We start from the raw sequence: 25,238 nt of genomic DNA, 5'->3' as shown, positions 1-25,238 counted from the left end.
TGAGCTTCCCCGCGACGGGGTGAGCTCCCGTTGCTCTGTCCCAGTTCCTGCCAACCTAGCAGTTGAAAGTACACCAGTGCAAGTAGATAAATAGGTACCGCTGTGGCAGGAACGTAAATGGGGTTTCCGTGAGCTCTGGTTTCCGTCAAGGTGTCCCATTGCGCCAGAAGCGGTTTAGTCATGCTGGCCACATGACCCGGAAAGCTGTCTGTGGACAAACACCAACTCCCTTGACCTGAAAGCGAGATGAGTACCGCAACCCCATAGTCGCCTTTGACTTGACTTAACTGTCCAGGGGTCCTATACCTTTTACCTTTAATTGTTTGAGATACATTATTGTTTTTCCTAGTTGGGTTGAGCTCCTGTACATTTAACAGTGCATGACAGGCACTGCTAACTATTCTTCATTCATACCCTCTTATATTTCTGCCTGCCATGCAGCTCAATGCACAGGAACACTGCTAGGAAAAATAGTTTGTATCTGTGATTGTTATGGGCATTTTGCAGCTACAAGTGAATTTTTTTGGTTTGAATGGGGGGTCTTCACCTGTTAGATATCTGTCTGATATGCAGTAGTTAAAAGCTCAGTAGGACTTACAGTGCCTTAACAGAAAAAGTAAAATACAATCTGGGAAAGCAGAATATACTAAAAGTGTTCATCCCCAAAAGTCACATAGAACAAAACAAGAATCAATCCCCGTCCCCTTACTAAAAGTAAGGTCATTATTTAGGCATTGATCCTTCTAACATATACCTTGTTTGAGTTTTTATATATTTTCTTCTATTTTTGATGTTGGAAAATAAGATGGCATTTCTATTGATTATTTTTAAAAGTTTGTTTTGTGGGAAAATTAAGAGAATGAGATCATTTTAGCAAAAATACAAATCCCCCCCCCCCCGGGACTCATAGCTGTCCTTCTGTTTAGGAGGCTAATTCTAATTTTGGAAGATAGCATAGGGATAATCCTGCTTTGTGTAAAGGGAGGGAAGTAGTTTCAATAGCAGGAATTACATTGTTTGTGGGTTAACTGATCTGTTTTCTCTACAGTGTGGCAGCATCCCTATCTAAACATCTTCAAGCACTTTAAAGTTGAGGAATGGAAAAGGTCCACGAAGGAGGGCGATGTGACAACCTTTATGGTAGTGTCAGAAGTTCCTGATCCTTTCTTGAGTAGTTATTCATAGCCTTGGTATTAGCACTCAGCTGGTCGCCTGTGATGAGTTGAAATAGTCTGCAGGCGACCAAGTGTGGCACTGGCACCACTGCTGCATGTGAGCTCTCCCTTCCATGAATAGGGGGCAGATGGAAAGAGCGACAAATTTATCCTGTCTTTCCCTAGTGGAACTCAAAAGTAGCATGCATAAGGGCACATTTGCCTCCAGATATCTGAACAACAAAGTAGTAGTCCAAAAACTCTGTAATCATAGAATAACTGAGTTGTAGAGTTGGAAGGGACCCCAAGGGTAAACTAGTCCAACTCCCTGCAGTGCAGGAATCCTGCCCACAGCCATCCCTGGGTGGGTTTGAAACACCAACCTTCTGGTCAACAGCCAGGCGCACTGACCCACTACACCAGGTTGAAGAAGGCTGGGCCAGCCACAGACCTGTTTGGCTTTAGGAAGGTTTCTGCGTCATGTGCCTTCCCACCAAAGCACTGTACATTTTCATATGTGTCAGAACTTCCATCTGCTGGAGGTCTCAAACCTGGGGCTTTCTGGGAATTGAACTGGATCCTTGTCCCCCTTCGCTTGGGGATCACATCAGGGAGAGTGAAATAGAACACTAAGTGCTTTGCTGATATTTCCTTAATGCTGTGTTAATTGCCATTATGCTACATACGGGAGTCAACATCCTTGGTTTCCCCCAGCCTTGTACTCTAGCTTTTGTGTGACTTTGATTTCTTTTACCTGAGCTGTTCCATCTGTTTTATCCTCCTGTGTTCAGGACAAGACTCTGAAAGGGACAGTGTATCGCATCAGTGGTGCTGTGCCTGCTAGTAACTACCTCCAGCTCCCCAAGACCAGTACACAGTCATTGGGTCTCACTGGTCGCTACCTCTACATCCTCTTCAAGCCGGCACCGACCAAATATTTCGTGGTGCACTTGGACGTTGCCACAGAGGTGGGTGAGAGTTTCTCTCCTGTTTATTAATGACAAGTTGTGTAATGAAATGAGCAAGAGGACAATGTGAGGTGGTCTGAGGCAATGCAGATCTCTTCCCATTGAGTGGGCCGATCCTCTTTGGGGGCCTTGATCCATTCACCTTTGCAGAACTTGGCTTTGTGAGCATTGTAGCTTTTGTTTTTATGAAATGCAAAGTTCTAGTCCAGGGGCCAGCAAACTTTTTCAGCAGCGTTGGGCCAGATCTGGCCCCCAGGCCTTAGTTTGCCTACCCATGTTCTAGTCCTTACAGTTGTCAAAGATAGGCCTGAAGAGATCTCAAAGGGCCTCTGGAATAAGATTACTGTGGGACAGGAATGGAGAGTCATTGCCCGACAGAGCTTCCCCACCCGCTGGCTCACTTATAGAGCAATTGCTGTGCACACAGAAAAGCTCAAATGAAATCCTTTGCACTGCTGGTTTAATCTTAACTTCTTCTTTTTTACTCCACTCTTCAGCCAAAAAGCCTCCCAGAGCAGCTTACATATAATCAGGGGCAATAAAAGACATTCCTCACCAACAGATAGTCAGAAAGGCATAACAAAAAAAGAAAAGAGGTGGGAAGATGGGGGAGCCATAAAAACTCAGACACTAGTTCTTAAAGTTAGATTGTTGTTGTTCCTATAATACCAAGTTGGAATGAACACAGTTCAGAGAAGGTGGAGCCAAACAGTTGGGAGTTAGAACACCTTGCTGATCATCCAGAGATGACTCAGTAGATCCTGAACTACCTTCTGCCCATCACTAGTCCACACAGGTCACAGTCTGTAGCTTTGCTCAAAATGTAGGTTTTCTTTCATCAGCCATGGTTATTGATATTTATTGTTTCTTAAGAACTGGGTATTTGCTGCCTTCCTATTGAAATAGCTAACCCATGTGAACAGGCTGCATTTCTTTATTTCCAGGACAGCCAAGTGGTCCGCATTTCCTTTTCCAATCTCTTTAAGGAGTTCAAGTCAACTGCCACATGGCTGCAGTTCCCGTTTATTTGTGGGGCAGCCAGAGGGTCAGTCTATGAAAGCACATCCAAGGCTTCTAAGCAAGGTAAAATACGAAGAAGACGAACCAAATTGCTGTTTGCTCAGCAAGCTTAGGTAGCTCTGAATGCCTTCAGATTTGGCCTTCAGGATGCTGGTGGCTGAAATTAAAAGTTCCTTGAGAAACTAGGTTTTTGGTCAGACTCTGAGTTGATCTGGTAGGGAGAGCAGAACGTGGTTATGGATGAAGAAGCAAAGCTTTGCCGCCCCCAAAATAATACTACTTTGGGCATCTGTATAATAGCACCTTGGACTGTTCCCAGCGCTTCCTATATGTCATCACAGCAATCCTTCTAAGGGTCCTTTGAAGTAGACCATGATGATTATCCTTATACCTTATACAGTAAGCAGGCACTGAAAGATTATTGGTTCCCCAGGAAGTTTGGGACCTAGGTGAGATTTTGAACTGGGGACTTACCTGTATCCCAGCTCACACTCATAGCCACTTCCCCACAAAGCGTTTGAAAATTATTATTATTATTATTATTATTTTAAATTTTAATGTTTTATTTAAGCATATTTACAAACAAACAAACAATGAAGTATACACGCTTAACCCCCAAAACCAAAGAGAGTAAAGGGAAAGGGTAAGAAAGAGAAAAGGATGAAGTACCACACCCATTTGACTCCCCTCCACCAGCACTCATCATCTTTGAGTCATTTAAGTTCTTATTCACATTGCATATCATTTATCGCTGTAATTACTTCTTTTATAGTACTATTATGGTATAACATCAATCCACCTTAACAAGCTTAGTCTAAACATATCAGCATGTTATCTTTAGGGCAGTGTTTGTTCATATATTCTTCGAACCCATAACCATTGCGCCCTTAATTTCCGGTGTGCTTGGTATCTTATCAAACACACCAGAAGATTACAAGTGGGCTAATGAGTGAAGCCCATTCTGCCTGTAAGGTTTGGGATTTAGTGTGTTGAATGTCTATATAAATTTAGGTGTTTCCTTGGTGTGTTTCTGACCTTTAGACCTGGTGGGTCTGGCTCCCAGCAGTGTGAGGTGGACCTGCCTGATGCTTGACCTCCGCTACATCCTCTCTCTGTACTTGAACAGAAGCTATAGCTACCTCAAGAGTGTCAAGCTCTGCTCCAACCTGCTGGTGAAAAACATGTTCACTAGTGACTTGCTCTTTGATCCAGGTGAGAATTAAAAGGAACTTGTGTAAAGGATCACTGACTTAATGGTTGCATGAACGTGGCTGCTAAGATCTCACGGTTAAAGCCGTTTTATATCTAAGGCATTTATTTATTTAGATCATTTCTATGCCACTTTACTTTTTTTGGGGGGGGGGGAATACACAGCTCACAACATTTCTTCAAACATCACAAACATAGTGTAACAATATATATATATATATATATATATATATATATATATATATATATAGAACATTACGAAAGAAAATCAATTGGAAAAACTAAAATCCATATTTCAAGCGGCGTCATTAGCAGCAAAATGGAACAGCCTTTTCAACATCAGAAAATCAAGGATTGCCATGTAACTGGGATTGGGCACAAGTTTGTCCCCCTCGTATTCACCCCAAAATCCAAAATGAAGAATTACCACCTACAGCTATAGACCAGTGAGGACGGAGCATCCTCAGTGGGCATGGAATACTAACTGAAATGTGGAAGAAAACTGAGAAGGTGGGGAATGCAGTCCAGTTGCTTGGAACCCTGAGCACTCCATATTGCAACACGTTCATGCCGAACCCCTCCTGTTAATCTGAAGTCATGAATTCTAGGATACTGTCTAGTTTGCACACCATAGGATTGGGCTGGTATAATGCTGTTCTCGCAGAGGTCGTTACTGGAGTTCTGCACGCTGTTTTCCTAACAAATTATGCTTCTGCCTCCTTCGTCCTTTCTGTGCTTTTAGGTGTGACCTCCTCAGAGGCTCATCAGTCCAAATTAGTGACGCAAGGCATCTCCCCCATGCCACGAGAAATGACATTTCCTGTGCCGAAAGGTGAAAATTGGCATGACCTCTATGATTATGTTAGGTATGGTTTGCTGAATTTTATTTCTGTGATTCTACGCAGGGTGCCAGCTTTTTTCCCTTTGCTTCTGTTTATAATTGGTATATTTCTCCTTTAGAGGTTAAAGAAATAGAGTGTGGGTGTGGGTGTGGGTGTTGTGAGTGAGCACTGCTATAGTTCATGTATGAATGTATGCTTCTGACTATTGTGTGTCCATAACTGGCTAGGATTTGCCATATTTTATCAATTTTTAAGAATTCTTACCTGCCCTTCACCACAAGATCCCAGGGTAGGTTACAACAACATAATAAACAGTTATAAAAACCCAACAGCCAACAATTTTAGAGAGTAAAACTGCTCTAACCAGAACAGAAGAGTATGGGTTCAGCAAAAGAGGTGAGATCCTGCAAAACAAAATACTTTTAACTGTTAAAGACCAGCATATAGATGTGTGTCTTCATATGGTAAAAGCTGTACAGAGAACATGTTATATGCACCTCTGTTGTTCTCCTTGGATTTATTTATTAGATCTATATCAACCTTTCTTCTATAGAGTTCAAGCTGGTTCTCTGCTCCCCATTTTATCCTCACAACAAGGAGAGTAACTGGCTGGAGGTTGCACAGTGAGATTTGTGGTTTAGATTGGATTTGAACCCTGGTCTCCCAGCTCCACCACACTAGAATACTCAAACATTAGCCAACTCCAAGGAGATTTCCGCTGAACTAAATAGGCTTTTTACCATCCCTGCTCTCAAGAAGCCTCTGGAGATCTGGCACATAGCTCAATAGTAAAAGAGGGGCCCCTGCAGAACTGAGTGTTGGCAGTTATACTATACTGAGCAAGATCCTGATAGACACCTCTATGGTGCTGGGACCAAGGAACATCATTGGGCTGCACTCCTGTTACTGCATTTGGGGTTTTGAAGTGGATGTTTTCCGCATATCTGTGTAAGTACAGAAAGCTCCCCAAAGAAAGCTGTTTGGCTGCTAACCATTCATTAAGAGTATCTTGATATGTGGTCACTTTCTTTGGTTTGTCCAGGTTGTTTATTGCAACATGCAGGATTTGCTGCATCTGGTCACATTCCAATGGCCATAGTAAGTGTAACTCTGTGTTTTTTGTCTGGTAGTCCAGCATCCTTCCTTGGAGCCAGTGAAACAAAAATATGTCTTCCTTACACTCCACGCTTTTTACCAATCATCCTTTCTCTGATCTTCTTGCTCAGATTTCCTTCTGATGGGTCCAAGATGCCGTTTGACTCTATTCAAAAAGGCACTTTGAATCCTCCTGCAGGTAGGCAAAAAAGAAAAAGGAAAAAAGGGAGGCTGTAGGGGAATGGAAGCTCTTCATCCCGGGACAGAATTCACCTGACACAGACCACCTTATGCCAGATGAGAGTGGATGTGAGCAAAACATCTACTACAGGAGTAGCCAATGTGCTGCCTTCCAGATACTCTTTTTAACTCCCATCAGCCGCAGCAAGCATGGCCAGTGGTCAGGAATGATGGGAGTTGTAGTACAGCAACATCTGGAGAGAACCACATTGGCTAACCCTGTATGCTACTAGCCATGATCACTATGTTCTACCTCCACTGTTGGAGGCAGCGTACCAGCTTCTGGGAATCCTAAGTTGGGGAAAGCATTGTTGCACTCAGGCCTGCTTCCAGAAGTTGTCTGCTGTTCCTTCCTGAATTCTATAAGAAATGAGAATACAGTCCTTGTCCCAGGCCTGGAATCGATTGCCATTTGAGACAGTTTCCCCTAGAGGTCTTCAAGAACCTAATGGTGCAATCCTTTACATATCTATTCAGAAGCAAGACCCAGGTGAGGTTGTGTAGCCTAGATATGATTACCTGACAGCACAGCCCCATTGAATACAGTGGGACTTATTTCTGAGCAAACTTGCAGTGGATTCTGTCACACACGTCTTCCGCTTGTCCTTTCAGTTGTTCATGTAGAAGACAATCCGGTTGGCCAGCTTCCAAAGGAAGTATTTCTAAGCAAGCCTGTTCAGGACAGAGTGTCTCTCATCCAACAAATTACCAGTCCAAAGCGAGTGAGTATGCCTTGATAGCTATTTCTCTTGCCCAGAGCCATGTATGTTTTGGAATTTGCTGAGTGAATTGGATTGCATCTGCTTTTCCAGGAAGCAGTGCTCTATGGCAGTTGCATCTGGCAAAGCGTCTTGATTTAGCCCTCCTTAGAAATTGGAGATGTATGTGGGATTTGTGACTGTGATCCTTGCTTTTCAACGCTTATCATTTTCTCAGACTCCTCGCCGGTCCCCCCTCCTTACAAAGAGCATCCCCAAGATTCACCGGGCAACCTCTGCGCCTCTACAGACAGTAGACACTGTGGACCCGACCTGCTGGAGGGAAGAACCACAGGCCAGAGGGGATTCCTCTCTCCCAGCGCCTTCAGAGGGCGATGGCAGCATTCATGTTTATGCCCACAAAAATGGGGATGTTACTGTTCATGCTGTCAGTATTGATTCTGATGAGGTAAGCATGCACCATAGCCATGATTGTTGAGTGCACATTCTAGAATAATAAATCCATAGCTTGTTTTCACCTTTGATTGGAAAAGATGAGGAAGGCTTCTCTGCTAGTGCTCAAGAAAGAGACAGCAAAAGACCCACCATTGCTGCTTCCCAGAGAACCTCTTACCTGTTAAGGGGAAGATACATAATACTCTTCCTTCCAAAGAACTCCAGGGCAGCAAGATGACTCTTGTCTCTGTAAGGAGAAGTGTTCAGTGGCTACTTCCTCTTGCTCGATTGTGAGATGATTATGGGCAGTGAAATTGTATGTTATGGGGAGCCATCTGGGATACAGCCACTAGGCTGAACTTTACCAGTGCAAGCAACAGAGAAACAAGATAACGCTCTATGACATGGGTGGGATACCCACCGCCCTCCAGAGGTTGGACTACAGCCCCCTTCATCCTGACCACTGGTCATGCTGGCCAGTCCAACTACATCTGGAGGGCTAATAAATAATAACATACCCCTAAACGGTTCTTGACTCCCATGCCAACATTTTAATTTATTTTGTCTCTTTCCAGGATGTGTGTGCACAAGCGATGGGACCAAAGGTGATCTCCACCAAGGACTCAGTTCGTTGCATGGTGAGAGATCCTGCCTTTTAGTACTATTTAAAGTACCACTCCTTAACTTCCCATCTCCCCTTGCTACCTGGAAGAGGTGCCTTGGTTTCACAGACATAGCTACATCAGGCCTCCTCAGCTACTGGTGCCTTGCAGGAGAGTTTCAGGCACAAACTGAAATTTTAGATTTGCATATTTATAGTGGATTAAGTCACTCTTCTTACCCTGGTGCAGAGGTTTTCAAACTTTTTGAGTCCATTGTTTTCTTAACCAGCTAAATCCATTCTTTCTGCAGCAACCCTGTGGGGCTCAAGAGTCCAGTTGTGGCACCCCTTGCCTGCAGAGCTGACAGCCTCTCACACTTTTTCGAACACCCTCCCTTGTGGAGTGTTCCCTCAGCCTCCCCTCCCCTCTCCTTGGGAGTCCTCCAGGCAGCTATTGCTGCCGTCCCTGGTCTCTGGTGAGCTTCCTCCCCACTAAAGAGAGGTGCCTCCCAGAGGCACCATTCACCTGCGGAACATACCTGTATAGCCAGGGCTGCTGCAAAAAATCATTTGTGCAAGCCTTTGGGAAGCAGAGATGTGAGAGGGCATCAAAGGAGGGAGGGAAGGAAACAGGGACAGAGACCAGTGTTGCCTGCAGCACCCCTGACCATCATTCAAGTTACCCCAGGGTGCCACGGCACACTGGTTGAAAACCACTGCCCTAGTGTAACAGATCCACTTTAAAAAGGAACAGGACTATTAGTGGTTTGAAAAGCAGTGAGGAAATGAACTGAAAACTTTGATATGAACAAATGATGAATGGGAAGATGTGCAAATACCCTGTAAACAAATCAGGATAAACGCTCATTGTCATGTAACACACACACCCCTTAGACAAATCAGGACGTAGGCTCAATAAAGACCGGGCATGGCTTTACCACTTCAAAAGCTTTTCGTACAAGCAAATCAGGATAAATTCTGAATCCACAGGTTGGCTGGAGAAGCCGTGGATCTCTTGAGTCTTGGCCTCTTTCCTACGGTCATTGCTGCCCACACCAGTCCCTGTGCCAGCAGTGGCTGCTGGCCCTCCAATTCTGGCCACAAGCCATGGGTGCATGGAGCAGCTACTGGAAACAGGAAGCTGTCTTATCCCGAATGGTCCATCTGTATGAGCATTATCTACACTGACTGGCAGCAGCTTGCCAGGTCTTTCGGCCAGCAATCATAAGAACGTAAGAAGAGTCTGCTGGATCAGGCCAGTGCCCCATCTAGTCCAACATCCTGTTCTCACAGTGGCCAACCAGAGCCCTCTGCCCACCAACAGTTCCCAGCACCTGATATTCAGAGGCATAATGCCTTTGACCTTGGAGGCAGAACATAGCCATAGTGGATGGTCGCCATGTCCTCCCCCCAAAAAACCATCCAAGTTGGCGGCCATCACTGCCTCCTGCAGGAGTGAGTTCCATAGTTTAACTATGCACTGTGTGAAGAAGCTATTTATTTTATCCGTCCTTAATCTTCCAACAAGATCTTTCCCTACCCAGGGATTGAACCTGGGACCTTTGCTTGAAAAGGAAGCGCTTTGACACAGAACAACAGTCCTTATGTCAAGGGGAGGCGTGTACCATCCCATAATTTGGTTGGGTAACATGCCCTTACAGGAAACTTCTACGCGTGTCGAGATTCCTTTCCGGGGTTGAAAAAGATGGAAGCTCGCTTCATTGTATTATTGTATGTAGTCCTGGCATTGGCAGAGTATCTTAAATCTGATGACGGATTGATTTTTCTCCTCCAGAAGCTCTTGCCAGATCCAATCTTGAAGCTGAAGAGGGTTATTGGGTTTGGAGGCTGCAGCACCAAATGGGTCAGTATGCCTGAATTTATTCATCATACGTATTTGGCACATAATGCTTCAAGCAAGAAGTGTAGCCCGTTCCCTGCAGAAGTCTGTCGTTTGACCTTTTGTCTTCGTCACCCAGGCTCTGTGGGCTGCAAATGGATCTGTGGTGGTCTACCCTTGCCATGCTCTGATTATAGCAATCGCATTAGACACTGGCAGGCAGCAGTTCTTTGCTGGGCACACTGATAAGGTAACATTTGTTTCTTTTGTCTTGTTTTTCCACATGTCAATGAAAATACAGGAGAGACTTAAAAATACACCAGCCCTTCTCAACCTGGGGATCTTCTTTTTTAAATATTTTTTATTCATTTTGCAAGAAAAATACAAATATGACAAATACAAATACAAAAATTTCTTGAATATTCTTAACATTTTCGCTCTCACATCTTAAAGGTGACTTCCCCTGATCTCCCCCTTGCTTCATTGGCAATTTCATAATTACAATCACCTCTTGTTATTTCCTTCTAACCTTCCACCTTATAAAATTCATTTCCAACATCATTACCGAAAACCTAAACAGCCTGGGGATCTTCAGGTGTTATGTACTGCAACTCTGCTCAGTCCCAGCAAGTATGTCCAGTGGCCAGGGATGGGCACCAGGTTGGAGAAGCCTGGCATGCACCAGGAGCATTCATAACGTCAGATGGATCCATTCTGAGACTTGGGTAGAATTAGAAGCAGTATTTCGGTATCTCATAAACTTCACCTAGCCGTTGTGAAAGCAGGGTTGCGGCCGGAACCTGTGGCCTCCCAGATTGAGGTACAACTCCCAGCAGCCCTGACCATTGGCTCTGCTGGCTAGGGCTGATGGGAGTCAGCATCCAGCAACACCTGGAGAGCCACAGGTTACCCACCCCTGTGTTAAAGAATTTCATATCTACAGCCTGACTTCCTGCTTTAATTTGCGAAAGTTAATTTATTTGATTTTTGATTATTGTGCACATGCAGTTTTTGCAGCTGTTCATAAACAGCAAGGGGTAAGCATTCTTTTACTGTGTTTTTTGTCCAATATCCTTTGGCTCCCGCATATTGCTTCCAAAATACCTTTGTCATTGGTTGCTGTATTGGTGCATGTCTCTCTGTATTGTGTGAAATCTACAGGTATAATACTATGGGTTGGTTCACAGATAATAAACTATTGTTTATGAAGATACACTCATTAATAAACTGTAGTTTGTTAAGCCAAGGATGACCATTGGGTTCAGCTCAAGGTCCTGGTCAAGTCAGAATGGGCAACGGAGGCATAACTGAGGCTAGAAGGGGACAGTGGCAGCACTTAAGGGGCATTCAGACCCATAGGACCAAGTGCCCCCATTCAGTTTTATAGCCCCTAAAAACAGGCGTTAACTCTGGGCCAAAGGGTCACATCTATTTTTTTTACTGAAAAGAGGATATCAGTTAGCTTGATGATGAGCGTAATGGCTAATTAATTAGTTAATGAGTTGCTTCTTGCAAACAAAGAAGTCTTGAAATAAAACATGATATACCAGTTTAAAAAAATGACACGTTGAAAATGTTCATGTACAATAAACAAATTATAAAAGGAAAAACATCCGCCCTCCATGCAAGTGCAATATCACTACAAACTTGCTAGCACACACGCACAAAACCATGGCTCCAAAAAGCACCATGTCCCTTGAAGCCTTGGAGAATTGGAACATCTTTGCCTGCTGTCGAAAAGATTCCATTGTTGGCACCGGGTGATGTTCCCTGGAGAGAGAGCCCTAAAAGACTATGCTGGGGACCAGAAAGTCTACATTTGAAATCTTGCCTTCGTATGGATAGCTCAGCTGGTAGATCACGAAACCCCTTAATCTCAGGGTTGTGGATTCAAGCCCCACCTTGGGTGAAAGATTCCTGCCTTGCAGGGGGTTGGACTAGATGACCCTTGTGGCCCCTTCCAACTGCAATTCTATAATTCTATCACGTGCTTTAGGCAAGCCATATTCATCCTTAGCAGCACCACCACTACCACCATCTGCAATGTGGGGAATAATAATTCCGGCCTACCTTACAGGGCTCTTGTAAGTGAAGGTGACACTCTTCCAGTGCTATGTGAATGCTAAGTAGCAGGTGGTGGTTGAGGCTACAGCAGCAACAGCCATTCTCTGGAGACCCTCATGCTTCTGATACCAGTTTAATAAAAAGCCCACAATAAGGATTGGATTACCTTTCAACTCTTTGATCAGCTCCTGTAAATTGGGCAAATTGGTGTGGTTTGAAAGAGGAGCAGCGACAGGCAATTCCTTCCTATGTAAAAGGCACATGATTCTCCTGAAAGGAATCCAATTCTGCTTAATGCCACAGGGTACCCTTTCCCTACAACGTCTCAATTTTCTGCAGGTGGCGGCATTGGCGTTCAACGGCAACAGCACTTTGCTGGCCTCTGCACAGATAGGGCAACTGAGCGTGATACGTCTTTGGGATTTTCCATCGGGGAGGTGCCTCTGCATGTTTAAAACGGGGATGCAATCAATCTCTTGCCTCAGGTAAGTGCAGGAGGGAGCAGGGTAGGCTGGGGTGCAAGGAGGCATCCAAGGAGGAGCTGGAACTCTTGACTCCCAAAGGCTTTAATTTTAAGATTAGAATGGTATGTAAGCAAGTCACAGGTTGCAAGAACCAGTGGTTACATGAGAGATCAAAGGCATGGTTGAGCACGCTCTAAAATACTGAACCGACAAGTGACAAGCCCCTTGCACCTTCCATCTGAGGGACAGGAGGGCACAGCATTTAGCAGGCCAAGCAGCCTGAGCCCTGAGGCTAGGCAGGCAAACGGGCACTCCTTCTGTAGTGGGTTGGCTAGGTGAGGCTTGTGCACGCTGGCATCTCCATGCCCTAGCTGCCAGCTTGGCATCAAATGTATTCCCAGCTGTTTCCCGGGAAGGCTCCTGTGTAACATGGGAAGGCACTGGAGACATCTCAGCTGGTAAAGCTGAGGAGTGTGTGTCTGGAACAAAGATGACAGAAGGCACCTCTGAGAGTTTTCCTGAGCCTCCTTTGGAGGCAGATCTCAACAGATGTCTCTTGATCAAAATCTGCTATGCCCACCCTGCCAAGGGGCTAGATCTAATTCCTCAAACTCCTCCTTAAGGTCTCTCTCTCTCTCTCACACACACCCACACCCTGTCCATGACACCTTCATAGGACTCATGGCAGCAAGGTAGAAAATGAATGACTGCCAGTTTTGATGCTTTCAAAACTGAGTTTTAAGTGAGCAGCGGACTCTGGTTTACAGTAAGTACTCAGACTGCTTCTCCATTTATGCTAGTGCTGTCTACTCTGATGGGCATAAGGTTGCCAGGGGGTTCAGGCAGAGGTTTTCCACATCACTTGCTATTACCTGATGCTTTTAACTGGAGATTGAACCTGGGATTTTCTGCACGCAAAAGACTGTTCTCTGCTGCTGAGCTCTGGCCCTTCATTCTTTGGCAGCTTTTCCTACAGTGGGGGTATCCTGTGTGGCACTGGGAAGGACCGACATGGGAAAACAGTGAGTAAATCAGTATTTCTTTCTTTGCAGTGGGTGTGGTGTGGGTGGAGAGTCCAAAGGGCCAGTTAGAAATGCCTGCGGTGCTGCATTTGCCCCTTCCCCCCCCCCCAGTTCTGAGGTTTCCCATCTCTGTCCTGTGCTGTCTAACGTTCTGGAGTGAGTTCTGTCACAGCCTGTGGCAAGAAGGGGGGGGGGATGCAAGGTTTTCCTGATCAGTTATTCACCTGGCTGTTAATGTACTGAGATCCAAATGAAATTTACTAGAGCTGCTATTGCTTAAAAAAAAAAAATCTCAGTAACTTAGTAAAAGGTGAAAGATTTATACAATCTGAGGTGAAACCAGAGTACCTTAGAAGAGTGTTGCGTTGATTATATGACAAGGAAGTGCTGCTTTGGTGTGAGTTGCAGGTGGATGTCAGGCTGAGTTGCGCTCTGGCTTGTGTCACGGTATTCCATTGCCCCAGAAGCGGTTTAGTCATGCTGGCCACATGACCCGGAAAACTGCCTGTGGACAAACACTGGCTCTCTCGGCCTGAAAGTGAGATGAGCGCCACAACCCCATAGTCATGGGGTCCTTTACCTTACCTTTACCTTTATACTACTGATATGTGCCCCTTCTGCAAGGGCTACGTCTTTGACCTGTTTTTTGAGATTGTTGCTGGAGTTGCGTCAGGGTCAGGCTCAAGCCACAGGCCTTCCAAGAGTGTGGCTAGTGGTCTGCTCCTTGAGCTGCTGCATTTCCAATGCCACTGAATGTCCAATGCTTGCTGGAGAAGTTGCCTTTGGGGTCTGCGCAGAAGCTCCTGGCAATGTGTTTGTCTGGCTTGTGCTGACTTTGACTGTGCCCACTTGGTGAGCTTTTAGGGATGAGGAGGGATCTGAGCCTGGCTCTTCTGTGTCCCACCCAGCTGCCTCTCTCTCTCTCTCCTCCCTTTGCAGATGGTGGTGGTGTGGAATACTGTCCAGGTGAACCATGGGGGAGAGGTGGTGATGCTTGCCAAAGCGCACACAGATGTGGACATCCAGGCCTTAAAGATTGCCTTTTTTGATGACACCAGGTAAAGAGCAGAGCTTGTTGTTACCATTTTATTGCATGTGTATCCTGCCTTTCCTCCCAAAGGAGCCCAGGGCAGCAAGCAGAGGCGGAAAAAGGAAAAGCAGCATGACACAGGAGGAGAGAAAGAGGCACCCCTCTTCTTGTGGGAACCTGAACTGTGACAATGCACGATGCAAGACTTGTGCCTTAAAAACAAGTCCTGTCTAGTTTCATACTCCCAGCATTTCTCATAACAGAATGGTGTCGTGTGGCCGAGACAACGTGAGGCTGTGGCGGGTCCGGAGTGGAGTGCTACGCTCCTGCCCAGTAAATTTGGGCGAGTACCGTTCCATGGAGTTCACGGACTTGGACTTCGAAGCAGGCCATTCCACCCAGCGAGAGCCACAAGACCGCACACTGTAAGAAGCTGTTCCACTTTATTGCTCCTTGCTGAAAAAAGCTGATAACTGCAAGACAGACTTCTGCGTTTCAGTAATGTTTTCCATACCTGACATGGCCAAATTTGGTAACAAGATCATACCTTCATGCTTCCAGGACCCTCAGCTAATTAGAGTTGGGCAAGTCAGGGATGATCTCATTCCCTAGAGTCCTGGGTAGATCCACTTCTTCCCACCAACAAAGCCTATTAATAGTTCAAATCAAGCATTCCAGAAACACACAGACTAAGCTACATGACACCCCTCTCAGAAATATACATGAAATAAGCAGGAGCTCCCTTAACACTCTTCCTGTTTAATTAAATTGCCAGCCGTAGATTTAATCAGCTAAAATAAAAATTGCTTGCAGCCCTAAAAGTCCTACAATTGCTTTTGGTCATATAATGATGTTGCTGCTGGGTGACCTTGCTGCTTTCCTCTCAGGTTTGTTTGCAGCCGGAGTGGACACGTTTTGGAAATCAACTATAAGAATGTCGCTGTCAGAAATGCCCGGCGCCTCTTGCCATCAGAAGGGCAGCACTCTCACCGGCGGGAGAAGCAAACCTTTAACTCAGGTGGGCTGCATAGGTTTCTCTGTAGCTGCCTACAGAGCTTTCTTCTCGGGAACTTGCCAAACTGGCCTTTCCCACCCAACCTGGTCCTCTCCAGATGTTTTGGACTAAAACTCCCATCAGTCCCAGCCAGCATAGCCAAATGGTCAAGGATGATGGGATTTGTAGTCCAAAACATCTGGAGGGGACCAGGTTAGAAAATACAAGCCTGGAGACGTTTGTAACACAGGCGTTGTGCAGGAGCGAGCAATCTTCTTTCAAGGAATAAATTATGTTTCGGTGTTGCTTAATTTTCCTAGCGCTCAAATGGCAGCATGTTGGTGGCAGAAATCAGCTTGGCTCTGATGCCTTTAAGAGTGTCATGGTGTGATATGGATCCTTACCCATGCAATATTCTCCTGCCCAGCTCTATAGAAATGAATGGCTGATTGAGGGATAGATCTCATCAGGTTCCTCCGCACAAGCTACTTCTGGCTAGCTGTGGAAGGTTGCACTGAAGGCTTCTAGCACGGAAAGGATTTCAGAATTATCCCACAATGGCTGACATGGGTATCTGGGCCAGCTCCAAATCTTCTTGCTCAGATTACAGCTGACTCTATACAGTGTGGGGCCTTCACTGCCAGCTCTTGTGCTTCAGAGTGTACTGGATCTTTGTTCTTTCAGGTCCTGGGATTGCACTGAACAGCATATGTCTCTCATCAACTTTCTGTGCCACAGCCTCTGAAGATGGCTACTTGCGCCTGTGGCCACTGGACTTCTCTGAAGTCTTCCTGGAGGCAGGTGCGTAGAGATTCGGGATCATGCTGTCAAAGCTCTGCATAGGTGTATAATTGAGACCTCTCAAGACAAGATCTGTGTAGTAAACTAAGGATCAGCATTCTCAGGCCCACGTGGTCCTCTAAGCCTCTACCACTGGCCGCAGGAGTTCTTCCCAAACCACACCCCTCACTGGCCAATCCTTGCAGCCTCTTTGAGTTTTTGCCTGGCTGGAATGTGTCCTAGAACTCTGACGATGCCTATTGCTAGCCTGGATGGAGGAGATAGCAGATCATGTGCAGAAACTGCCTTACTGTGCAGAGGTAAAATTCACACCCATTGCTCTGTCTTCTTTTGTCCCTGCCCCTGTCCACCAGTGTTATGTAGCCTCTGAGAGGTTGTCCAGAAGGAAATGTGGCCCTCAGGCCAATAAATGGTCCCCTGTTCCTTTAGAAAATCGAGTTCTGTGGCAATTCCACCACCAATCCCTGTGGCATGTTCACCCTGCAGGCATGGCTCCAGTAACCTATTCACCATGGACATCTTTCATTGTCTTGTTAACAGGCTACATGTAAATTTAGAAAAACTGCCATGAAGTGTGAGATCCGTGCCCGTTTGCTTTCCTAATCATATGAAGAGTTCTCATGGCCTACCTAGAAGCCTGTTTAGTCCACAATCCTGTTTTCCACAGTGGCCAACCAGATGGCCTCTGGGTAGCTCACAAACAGGATAGTCCATAGCCATCTCCTGCTATTGTTTCACAGTGACAGGTATTTAGAGGCATGCTGCCTCTGAGCCTCCAGGTATTGTTGTTGTTGCTGCTGCTGCTGCTGCTGCTGTTTTAAAAAACGCATTCTGCCAAACCTGTGGCTGGTGTTGCTTTGGTTTCACAAGCATAAACACTCATGCCTGAAAGTGAGAAATAAGTTTCTGCACAAATGTTGTAAGCATGTCACCTGCAGACTGTTCATTGAGCAGCTTGTCTTCCTGCAGAGCATCACAGCCCTGTGAGTTCGGTCCGCATCAGCCCAGATAACCTGAAGGTTTTGTGCACAACTGCGTCTGGGAATGTGGGTTGCCTGGACATCCAGTCTAAGGACTATTGCACCGTTATGCGCTCCCATCTGGATTCTGTTTTGGCATTCTCTGTGGAGAGATCCCAGAAGCAGCTGGTGACTGTCTCTCAGGATAACACCATTCGCGTCTGGAACCTTGAGTCTATGCAGCAGGTAATGTCAAAAATGCCTTTTTCATAAAGTCTATCAGTGACTCAGAGGGTCATATCAAACGTTAATCCTACTTGGAGTCAGCTTGTTGAAATCAGTGGACATAACTATCTTATGTCGGGTTGACAGTCCTCCCCCCACCGTAGTTCAGTTCTTCCTTAATAGCTGATACTTCTATTGGATTGAATTGGTGAGTTATCTCCCGTTGGTTGTTTAGTTGGGTTCAAGCCTATCTGCTAGTGTGACATTGTGCTGAGATTTTAGATTAAGGCAACATCTGCGCTATAAATGTAAGGCACTGTGATACCACATTATTATTATTATTATTATTATTATTATTATTATTATTATTATGGCTTTTTCCCTGATAGGAAACAGAAAAATTGAAACAGCTAAAAAAATGGTCATTAAAAAACAATGAACCATTAGTAGACTTCAAATATATACTTCTTCTTCTTCTTCTTCTTCTTCTTCTTCTTCTTCTTCGGCAATCACTCGTAGCCAAGTAAGATTGTCTTCTATAAACACAGTTTTAACAATGAGTCCGTAAGTGGCCAATTCTGGATCCACACGTCCTTCCACAGTGGGGACATTGGTTTCCGGGCGGGAGTTGATCACGGTGTGAATTTGCCAAGCGTGCCTTCCTCTTAGCACGTTTCTCCCTTGTGTCCTGAGTTCGAGTGTCTTCAAAACCCATGACAAATATATACATATACTGTAGATGATCACATAGAAATCCTTACAATACAAACAGCACAGCAACAACTCCTTCCTTAAAAAAAAAAACCCAGTAAATTCCCAGAAGCCTATTGAAACAAGAAAGTATTACAGTCATGGCTTAACTCAAAGAATCCTGAGAGCTGTGGTTTTGTTAAGGCTCCTCTGAGTTGTTAGGAGACCCCTATTCCCATCACAGAGCTACACCTCTCAGGTTTCCCTGGGTAGACGGATTGGTTAATATACCACTCTGGGTATTGTGGCTCTGTGAGGAGAGTAGGGGGTCTCCTAACAACTCTCAACACCCTTCGCAAACTACACTTCCCAGATTCTTTAGGGGAAGCTGTGGCTGTTTAAAGTGGTATCCTAGTGCTTTAAATGTGTAGTGAGAATGAGGCCTAAGACTTTGGCAGCTTGTTATTGCCAGCCCGTCTTGTGTCTGATCAGCATGATCCTCTGTCCCCTATAGCTCTATGAATTCACTGCCTCTGACGAAACACCGTGTGCCGTCTCTTTCCATCCCTCGCAATATATCTTTGCTTGCGGTTTTGATACTGGTGTCGTGAGGACCATCAGTCTGGCTGCCTCAAAACTCCTTGAGGAACACAAGTATGTTTTCAATATATACTTTTCAAAGTTGCATCCTGAGCGTTCTTCCATGTGTCAATCCAAAATGATGCAAGTTGAGGGCAATGGGTTGTATCTGCTCAAAGAAGAGCCATTGAAATTAACGAACCTGTTACTAATCTCCATTCATTTCAGTGGGTTTACTCTGAGTAGCATTGGATACAACCCAATTGGATGTTCTTTCAAGAGGAACAGAAATGTAGGAGATCAACATTATCTTGTGTAGATATTAGCTTCTTGCAGACTTTGGAGTTCTCTGTTCCAGTTCTGATTTTGTGAGGAGCTGGGAAAGAAGCTAAAAGTGCAGGGTGGGGTGAGGTCTAGGAGAGCAGGCAGGCTTCTCTGTTGACATGGGCCTGGTTCTGACCAGTGAAATGGTGAAAACTCTGTATGGGCTACACCACTTTAAAGTGTAGGGGGAAGAAATCAGATGGTGGGGCATTACAAAATGTCCCATTACAGAAAATATATATCCCTCCATATAGAAAACCTGCCTGTTGGGGAGAAGGCTAGGCTAGAACCCTTCTTGTTTTCCATATGAAAGGTTTTAGTTTTTAATGGAGGAACATTCCGTAAGAAGAGTCCTTCTGGATCAGACGAATGGTTTATCAAGTCCAGCACTGTTTTCTCACAATGGCCAACTAAATGCCTGTCATTCAATAGCGCTCTCCCCACTTGAGATTCCAAGCAAATGGCATACTGCCGCCATCAATGCAGGTAAAACATAGCCACTGTGGATAATAGCAACTGATAGCCTTGCCCTCCATATGTTTCTTTAACTCCATCATGTGAGCTCGCTGCTGCCATCTGAAGTGTTATGGCCCTGACATGTGCGCCGCCTCATTAAGGATCAATGTGTGAACTGGTTCGGTTGCCATCTTAATTTTCAGTTTCCCTTTCTGCTTTCTTTCGTTCTTTTTGGTACTTTGCAGGCAGCACCGTGGGTCAATCACAGGTCTGACCTTCTCCCCAGATGGCAATTTCATGTACAGTTCCTGCAGCCATGGGACCCTGGCTCTTTATAACTCTGCCATCCAGAAAAGTCACATTATCAGAGTACTAGGTAAGGTTTTTGTTTGTTTGTTAATATATTTACTTAGAGCATGTGTACTCTGCCCTTCAGCTTCAGTAGGTCCCAGAGCAGCTTGTATACCATCAATTAAAACAGGACAGTTCCTGTCCGCACTCTTTCAACGTGGCACAAAAGGAAAAGGGAATGGGGAGGGAAGAGGAAGCAAGCAAACTCAGGTAACAATTCTTAAATAGTTATTCCTAAGACCAAATAGTTGTACTAGTCCCCATTAAAGCACCCTGCTCTTTGCTTCCTTTCCCTTGCATTCCTCTCCCCGCAACAGCTGTTAACTAAGTGGTGCTCCACCACCAGCAAGAGCCTTCGTTTGCATGTCTTTTGCCAAAGTTCATTTTCCATTTTTATTTCCCTATTTGGGAAAGACTTCCATGAAAAGGGGTGCTCCCCACCCACTTTTGGGTCTGGTTCTGCCACCACTGGTGTGCTGCAGCCAACAAATTACCCCCAAGGGAATGTGGCCATTGACAGGAAAAGGGGTCTTCACTCCGCCCCTAATGGTTTGTGAACTCGTGCTGCATTATGATTTTGGTGTGACTTGATGGTCTAGGGGCTCTTTCCTTCTGCTTTCTTGGTGTGGTGATTAGAGTGCCAAAGTAAGACCCAGGAGACCAGGGTTCGAATCCCCTCTCTGCCCTGAGTCACTGTGTAACTTTGGGCCCATCACTGAGTCCTGCCCTAACAGGGTTGTTGTGGGAATGAAATGAGGGGGGAAAGCCATACAGGCCACCTTGAGCTCCTTGCAGGGAAAGGTTGGGTAGAAATGCACTGATTTAATAAAACAAATAACTTCTCATACTATCTACCTTTCATTCAGCTAATGTCACCTCACAAGATGCTGAGCACGGTCCTGATGCGCTCTCTGTCAGCGGCGATGGACATCTCTTGGCCTTTGTGGGACCTTCCAAATACATCGTGACTCTCATGGATGCTTATTCCTTAGATGAGGTAACTTGACACTTGCTCACCACTCGCTGTTCCGCAGGAAAGCAGCTCTCAGAAGGTTGCAGAAACATCTAACCCTCTCAGTTACAGAGTGGAAAAGTTGGTGGTTTTTTTGTCTAAACCAGGGGTCAGCAACCTTTTTCACCCGTGAGCCAGTCCACCGTCCCTCAGACCATGTGATGGGCTGGGCTATATTTTGGAAAAAAAATAATGAACGAATTCATATGTCCCACAAATAACCTAGAGATGCTTTTTAAATAAAAGGACACATTCTACTCATGTAAAAACACGCTGATTCCCGGACTGTCCGCGGGCCGGATTGAGAAGGCGATTGGGCCGCATCCGACCCCCAGGCCTTAGGTTGCCTACCCCTGGTGTAAACCCAGAGACCACCTGAAATGCTGAGAGGCTGGCCTGTTCTCAGTCAGGGCAGCCCTTAGCTACATCTGCTGGGCTGCAGCGATAGCAGGGTGTGTTTTATAAACATGGGGGCTATTCCTGTCCACCATTGTCACTACATAGTGCTGCCATTCTCTCCTGACAAACATTTGTTTGATCCTGATTGGCCAGGATGCCTTCTTGCAGAGGCGGATTTAGGACAGCGCGACTGGTTTCCCCACAGAGGTCGAAGGGGCCAAGGGAGCGTCTTCCCATCTCTTTCCCGAAGCATAGTAAGCACTTGCTTCAGGAAGGAGGTGTAATGGCTCCGGCAGGGTACTAGAGTCCTCCTTCCTCCTTTTCAAAGCCTAGTTAGTGCTTGCTTGTCCAGCTTTGGGAAGGAGACAGGAAGGCTCTAAGACCCAGCCAGAGAGCTCTTGCGCCTCCTTCCCAAAAGCCCAGCACCCCGCTTACTTGACTTCGGGAAGGTGGCATGAGGGTTGTATTACTAAGGTCGGTCCCTGCTCCTTTATTGAAAAATAGTGCATCTCGTGCCTTAAGATGTTTTACAGTCCACTTCACTTAATTGTGCTGTATGTATAGACCAGGCCTGAGTGTTCTCTTTCTAAATATTCCTCGTCTTCTCTTTTAGTGCAGAAATATTTGCATCAAGAAATGGGACACTATTATTATTATTATTATTATTATTATTATTATTATTATTATTATTATTCTGCCTGGCAGCTGCTGAGAATAGATATGAGCATTTTGGATTTGGACAGCACTGTTCTGGACATGGCTGAGAGACTCTGCTTTGCCCCCTTTCCTCTGGGTCACCTGCTGGTGGCGACGTGCTCGCAAAAGGTTCTGGTGATTGATGCCAAGTCTGGACGCTTGATCAGAGTGGTAAGGGACTCCCGTGGTCACTTCTTTGTGTTCTGAGGTTGGGCTTGCATGCAGTTTGCAGGGTCGTCCACCACCACCCCCGGTGCATTTGCCTCTGCAGTGAAAATCCCAGGGATTGTGTCATTCTGAAATTACTAAATTATTGCCAAATGCCAATTTATTTGTACTATATCGCTTGAAGTTTCTCAGTTGAGCAAGCTAGTGCTCCCTATTCCCTTAATTTATTATGGGGACATTCTTTATTCAAAGAAATGAAAGATACTCTCCTGACTGACATTTCTAAGGAGCTGGCACCCGAAAATGAAACAAGCTGTAGACATAGTGATGACAAAGAAATGAGCAAAGGCCACTCAGCTTAATCATCCTGATTGGACAGCACTCCTCTGAAGAAGAGGGAAATGAATCTCTTTGTCCTCATTTGATTACTTTCTGTCTCTCTGACAAACATTCTTTTCTTTGTGTCTGTTCTCAGTGTATTTGTCTTTTTGGTGGAAACAGATGGGTTCAATATTGGGGATGTTTTGTCTTGAGAGCCAGTGTGGTGTAGTGGTTAAGAGTGGTAGACTCGTAATCTGGTGAACCGGGTTCGCTTCTCCGCTCCTCCACATGCAGCTGCTGGGTGACCTTGGGCTAGTCACACTTCTTTGAAGTCTCTCAGCCCCACGCACCTCACAGAGTGTTGTGGGGGAGGAAGGGAAAGGAGAATGTTAGCCGCTTTGAGACTTCTTCGGGTAGTGATAAAGTGGGATATCAAATTCAAACTCTTCTTCTTCTTCTTCTTGATTGCAGGTCCCACAAGTGCACAAGCAGTCTTGTTCTTCTTTGGCCTTCAGCTCCGATGCCCGGTTTCTTTTGACAGCTGGCGATAGGGTCCTCAAGGTGTGGGATTATGGCATGAGATTTGATGTCAACTCTCAGGTACTGTACTCAACAGCAGGGCAGTCTTTTTCCCTCCAGTTGTCAGTGTTCAGTCTAGATTGTACAGTACAGTGAACAGCATAGTACAGCATTCAAGTGATGAAATGGAGCCAAAATAGGGCCACAGAGAAAGAAACGGGGGAGAAGTATTGTTGTGCTTGGGGGAAAATCTTTCGGCGAACAACAACAACAGCATCACCCAAGAGGTGCAAAGTTCCCTGATGCTGATTAAGGAGAAGTGAAAATGTTCAGCAGATATTGGATGTTGAACCTCACTTGGAAAAGGGAAAAAAGGGAAATTGTGAGGAGAGAATAGAACGGTTGACTGGAATCTCGAGTGGAAGCAACCCTATAAAGATGTAATAATATATTGCAATGGTCAGTTGTTGAGGAAAACCCCCCGCTTCATTCTGCATGTTATGTTGGTGAATACAGTGGAGACATTGGTTACTGAATAAGAAATTAATTTGAGGGAATAAATTAATATAGGATGACTTTCGCTAGGAATTATTTGGGGAGTAAATGGGGGGGGGTTGAATTGTTTTGGAGCAGACTGTTGAAAAACGTAGTGTAAATAAGTTGAAAAGGAAGTGTTTTGGAATTATCTGAGATGGGGTGCAAATTTAATTAAAGAACATACCAGGTGTGATTTGGATAGAAAAATGAGTTGGCTTGTCTTCTGTGATGATTAAAATTTGCACCTATCTTTTTAGTGGCTTGCAGTGCCGTCGCTCTGTAACACAGTCACATGCATGTTTACTTAGGAGTAAGTCCCACCGTGTTCAGTGTGATATATGCTTAGGATTTGAGCCCTCAGCATATACCAGTAACTTCTCATTTATTCATTTCACTTATTGTTTGGAAATAATTATCAAGGCTGCTAACAACAACAAAAGGATAGAACTGCCAAAAATATCTGCAATAATATATTTACTGAAGCTGCCACCGAAAATGACATTTTGAAATGCTAAGTCACCCAGAGGAGCTTCATGTTTGAGTTGAGATTTCAACTATGGTCTCCCCAGATCCTAGTCCAACATTCTAACCGCTAGTCTGCATGTTATAACTATAATAATTTGGGTCTCCCTGTCTTTACATGCTCTGCAATGTAGTTCCAAGAGGCCAGCCTCTGACAAAGGACATTCTGCTTTTGCTTTTCTTTCTCCAGGTGTTTATTGGCCATTCTGAGCCAATACAGCAGGTGAGGTTCACCCCTGACCAAAAGCAAGTCATCAGTGTAGGAGATGCCATCTTCCTCTGGGATTTCCTAGGTGTGTTTGCAGAGGAGTCCTTCAAGGATGAGTAAGAGCCCAATGTTTCCTCACTAAAGCAATTGTCTTTGGAAATATGATAGTCTGTAGGTGCCTGCATATTTACACCTGCATTTTCATTTTCCCGTCTTTTAAACTCTGGACTTGTTACCATTCCAGAATCGATTCCTCCGAGTCTTCAGATTCCAACAGAGTGGGTAAGTCTGCATTTGTTGCTGAGTTATGCTACTTGCAAAATCCCACAGCTGTCTTACATTACTTAGCTGCTTCCTCTCAGCTTTTGGACAGCAAAAAGGTACTGAGTCTTGGGAGAAAAAGGGAATAAGGTGTGCCCAGCCAGGCAGCTAGTGACCCAATAGCCAGCAGTTGGGTGGGGAAAAAGGGAATAGGAGAAGCCACAAAGAGCAATGCCATTGCATCTATCACTGTCTGTGTATGTCTTTGACACAGATTTGTAGACAGACATTTTCCTGGTTGTCTTTGGCAAGTAGAAAGATTTTCCAGGTGAACAGAGCAGGGTTAAGGCTATTTCCTTTAATGGGCCAAATGTATGGTATATGGGGCAGAGGGACCAGTAAAAATGGTTTGGGCTAATAACTATGACCTTTAAAATTCAGGAAGTTTCTTGTTTTGACTTGGGGGGGGCAATTTTTTTTTTAAGGGACATAACCATTTTCAGAATTACCCTA

The 25,238-nt window shown here is 45.1% G+C and overlaps 1 protein-coding gene across 2 annotated transcripts in view; it reads left to right on the top strand.

Annotated features, from left to right (window-relative positions):
* Positions 1-25,238, top strand: part of WDR90 (WD repeat domain 90) — a 42,204-nt gene that overhangs the window by 1,222 nt on the left and 15,744 nt on the right. For both annotated transcript variants that reach the window (XM_033166924.1, XM_033166925.1), the window contains exons 2-26: positions 1,049-1,140; positions 1,946-2,122; positions 3,067-3,205; positions 4,184-4,354; positions 5,094-5,217; positions 6,420-6,487; positions 7,141-7,250; positions 7,465-7,695; positions 8,258-8,320; positions 10,079-10,147; positions 10,263-10,373; positions 12,527-12,672; positions 13,616-13,673; positions 14,613-14,731; positions 14,967-15,128; positions 15,591-15,721; positions 16,382-16,498; positions 17,468-17,703; positions 18,887-19,026; positions 19,977-20,107; positions 20,949-21,079; positions 22,199-22,360; positions 23,150-23,278; positions 24,447-24,580; positions 24,709-24,746. In XM_033166924.1, the coding sequence (XP_033022815.1) occupies positions 1,049-1,140; positions 1,946-2,122; positions 3,067-3,205; positions 4,184-4,354; positions 5,094-5,217; positions 6,420-6,487; positions 7,141-7,250; positions 7,465-7,695; positions 8,258-8,320; positions 10,079-10,147; positions 10,263-10,373; positions 12,527-12,672; positions 13,616-13,673; positions 14,613-14,731; positions 14,967-15,128; positions 15,591-15,721; positions 16,382-16,498; positions 17,468-17,703; positions 18,887-19,026; positions 19,977-20,107; positions 20,949-21,079; positions 22,199-22,360; positions 23,150-23,278; positions 24,447-24,580; positions 24,709-24,746 (3,189 nt within the window). The remainder of the gene's footprint in view (positions 1-1,048; positions 1,141-1,945; positions 2,123-3,066; positions 3,206-4,183; positions 4,355-5,093; positions 5,218-6,419; positions 6,488-7,140; positions 7,251-7,464; positions 7,696-8,257; positions 8,321-10,078; positions 10,148-10,262; positions 10,374-12,526; positions 12,673-13,615; positions 13,674-14,612; positions 14,732-14,966; positions 15,129-15,590; positions 15,722-16,381; positions 16,499-17,467; positions 17,704-18,886; positions 19,027-19,976; positions 20,108-20,948; positions 21,080-22,198; positions 22,361-23,149; positions 23,279-24,446; positions 24,581-24,708; positions 24,747-25,238) is intronic.

Source organism: Lacerta agilis, chromosome 13 (assembly GCF_009819535.1).
Source record: "Lacerta agilis isolate rLacAgi1 chromosome 13, rLacAgi1.pri, whole genome shotgun sequence".
Lineage (NCBI taxonomy): Eukaryota > Metazoa > Chordata > Lepidosauria > Squamata > Lacertidae > Lacerta > Lacerta agilis.
This window is presented reverse-complemented; position numbering and strand designations above follow the sequence as displayed.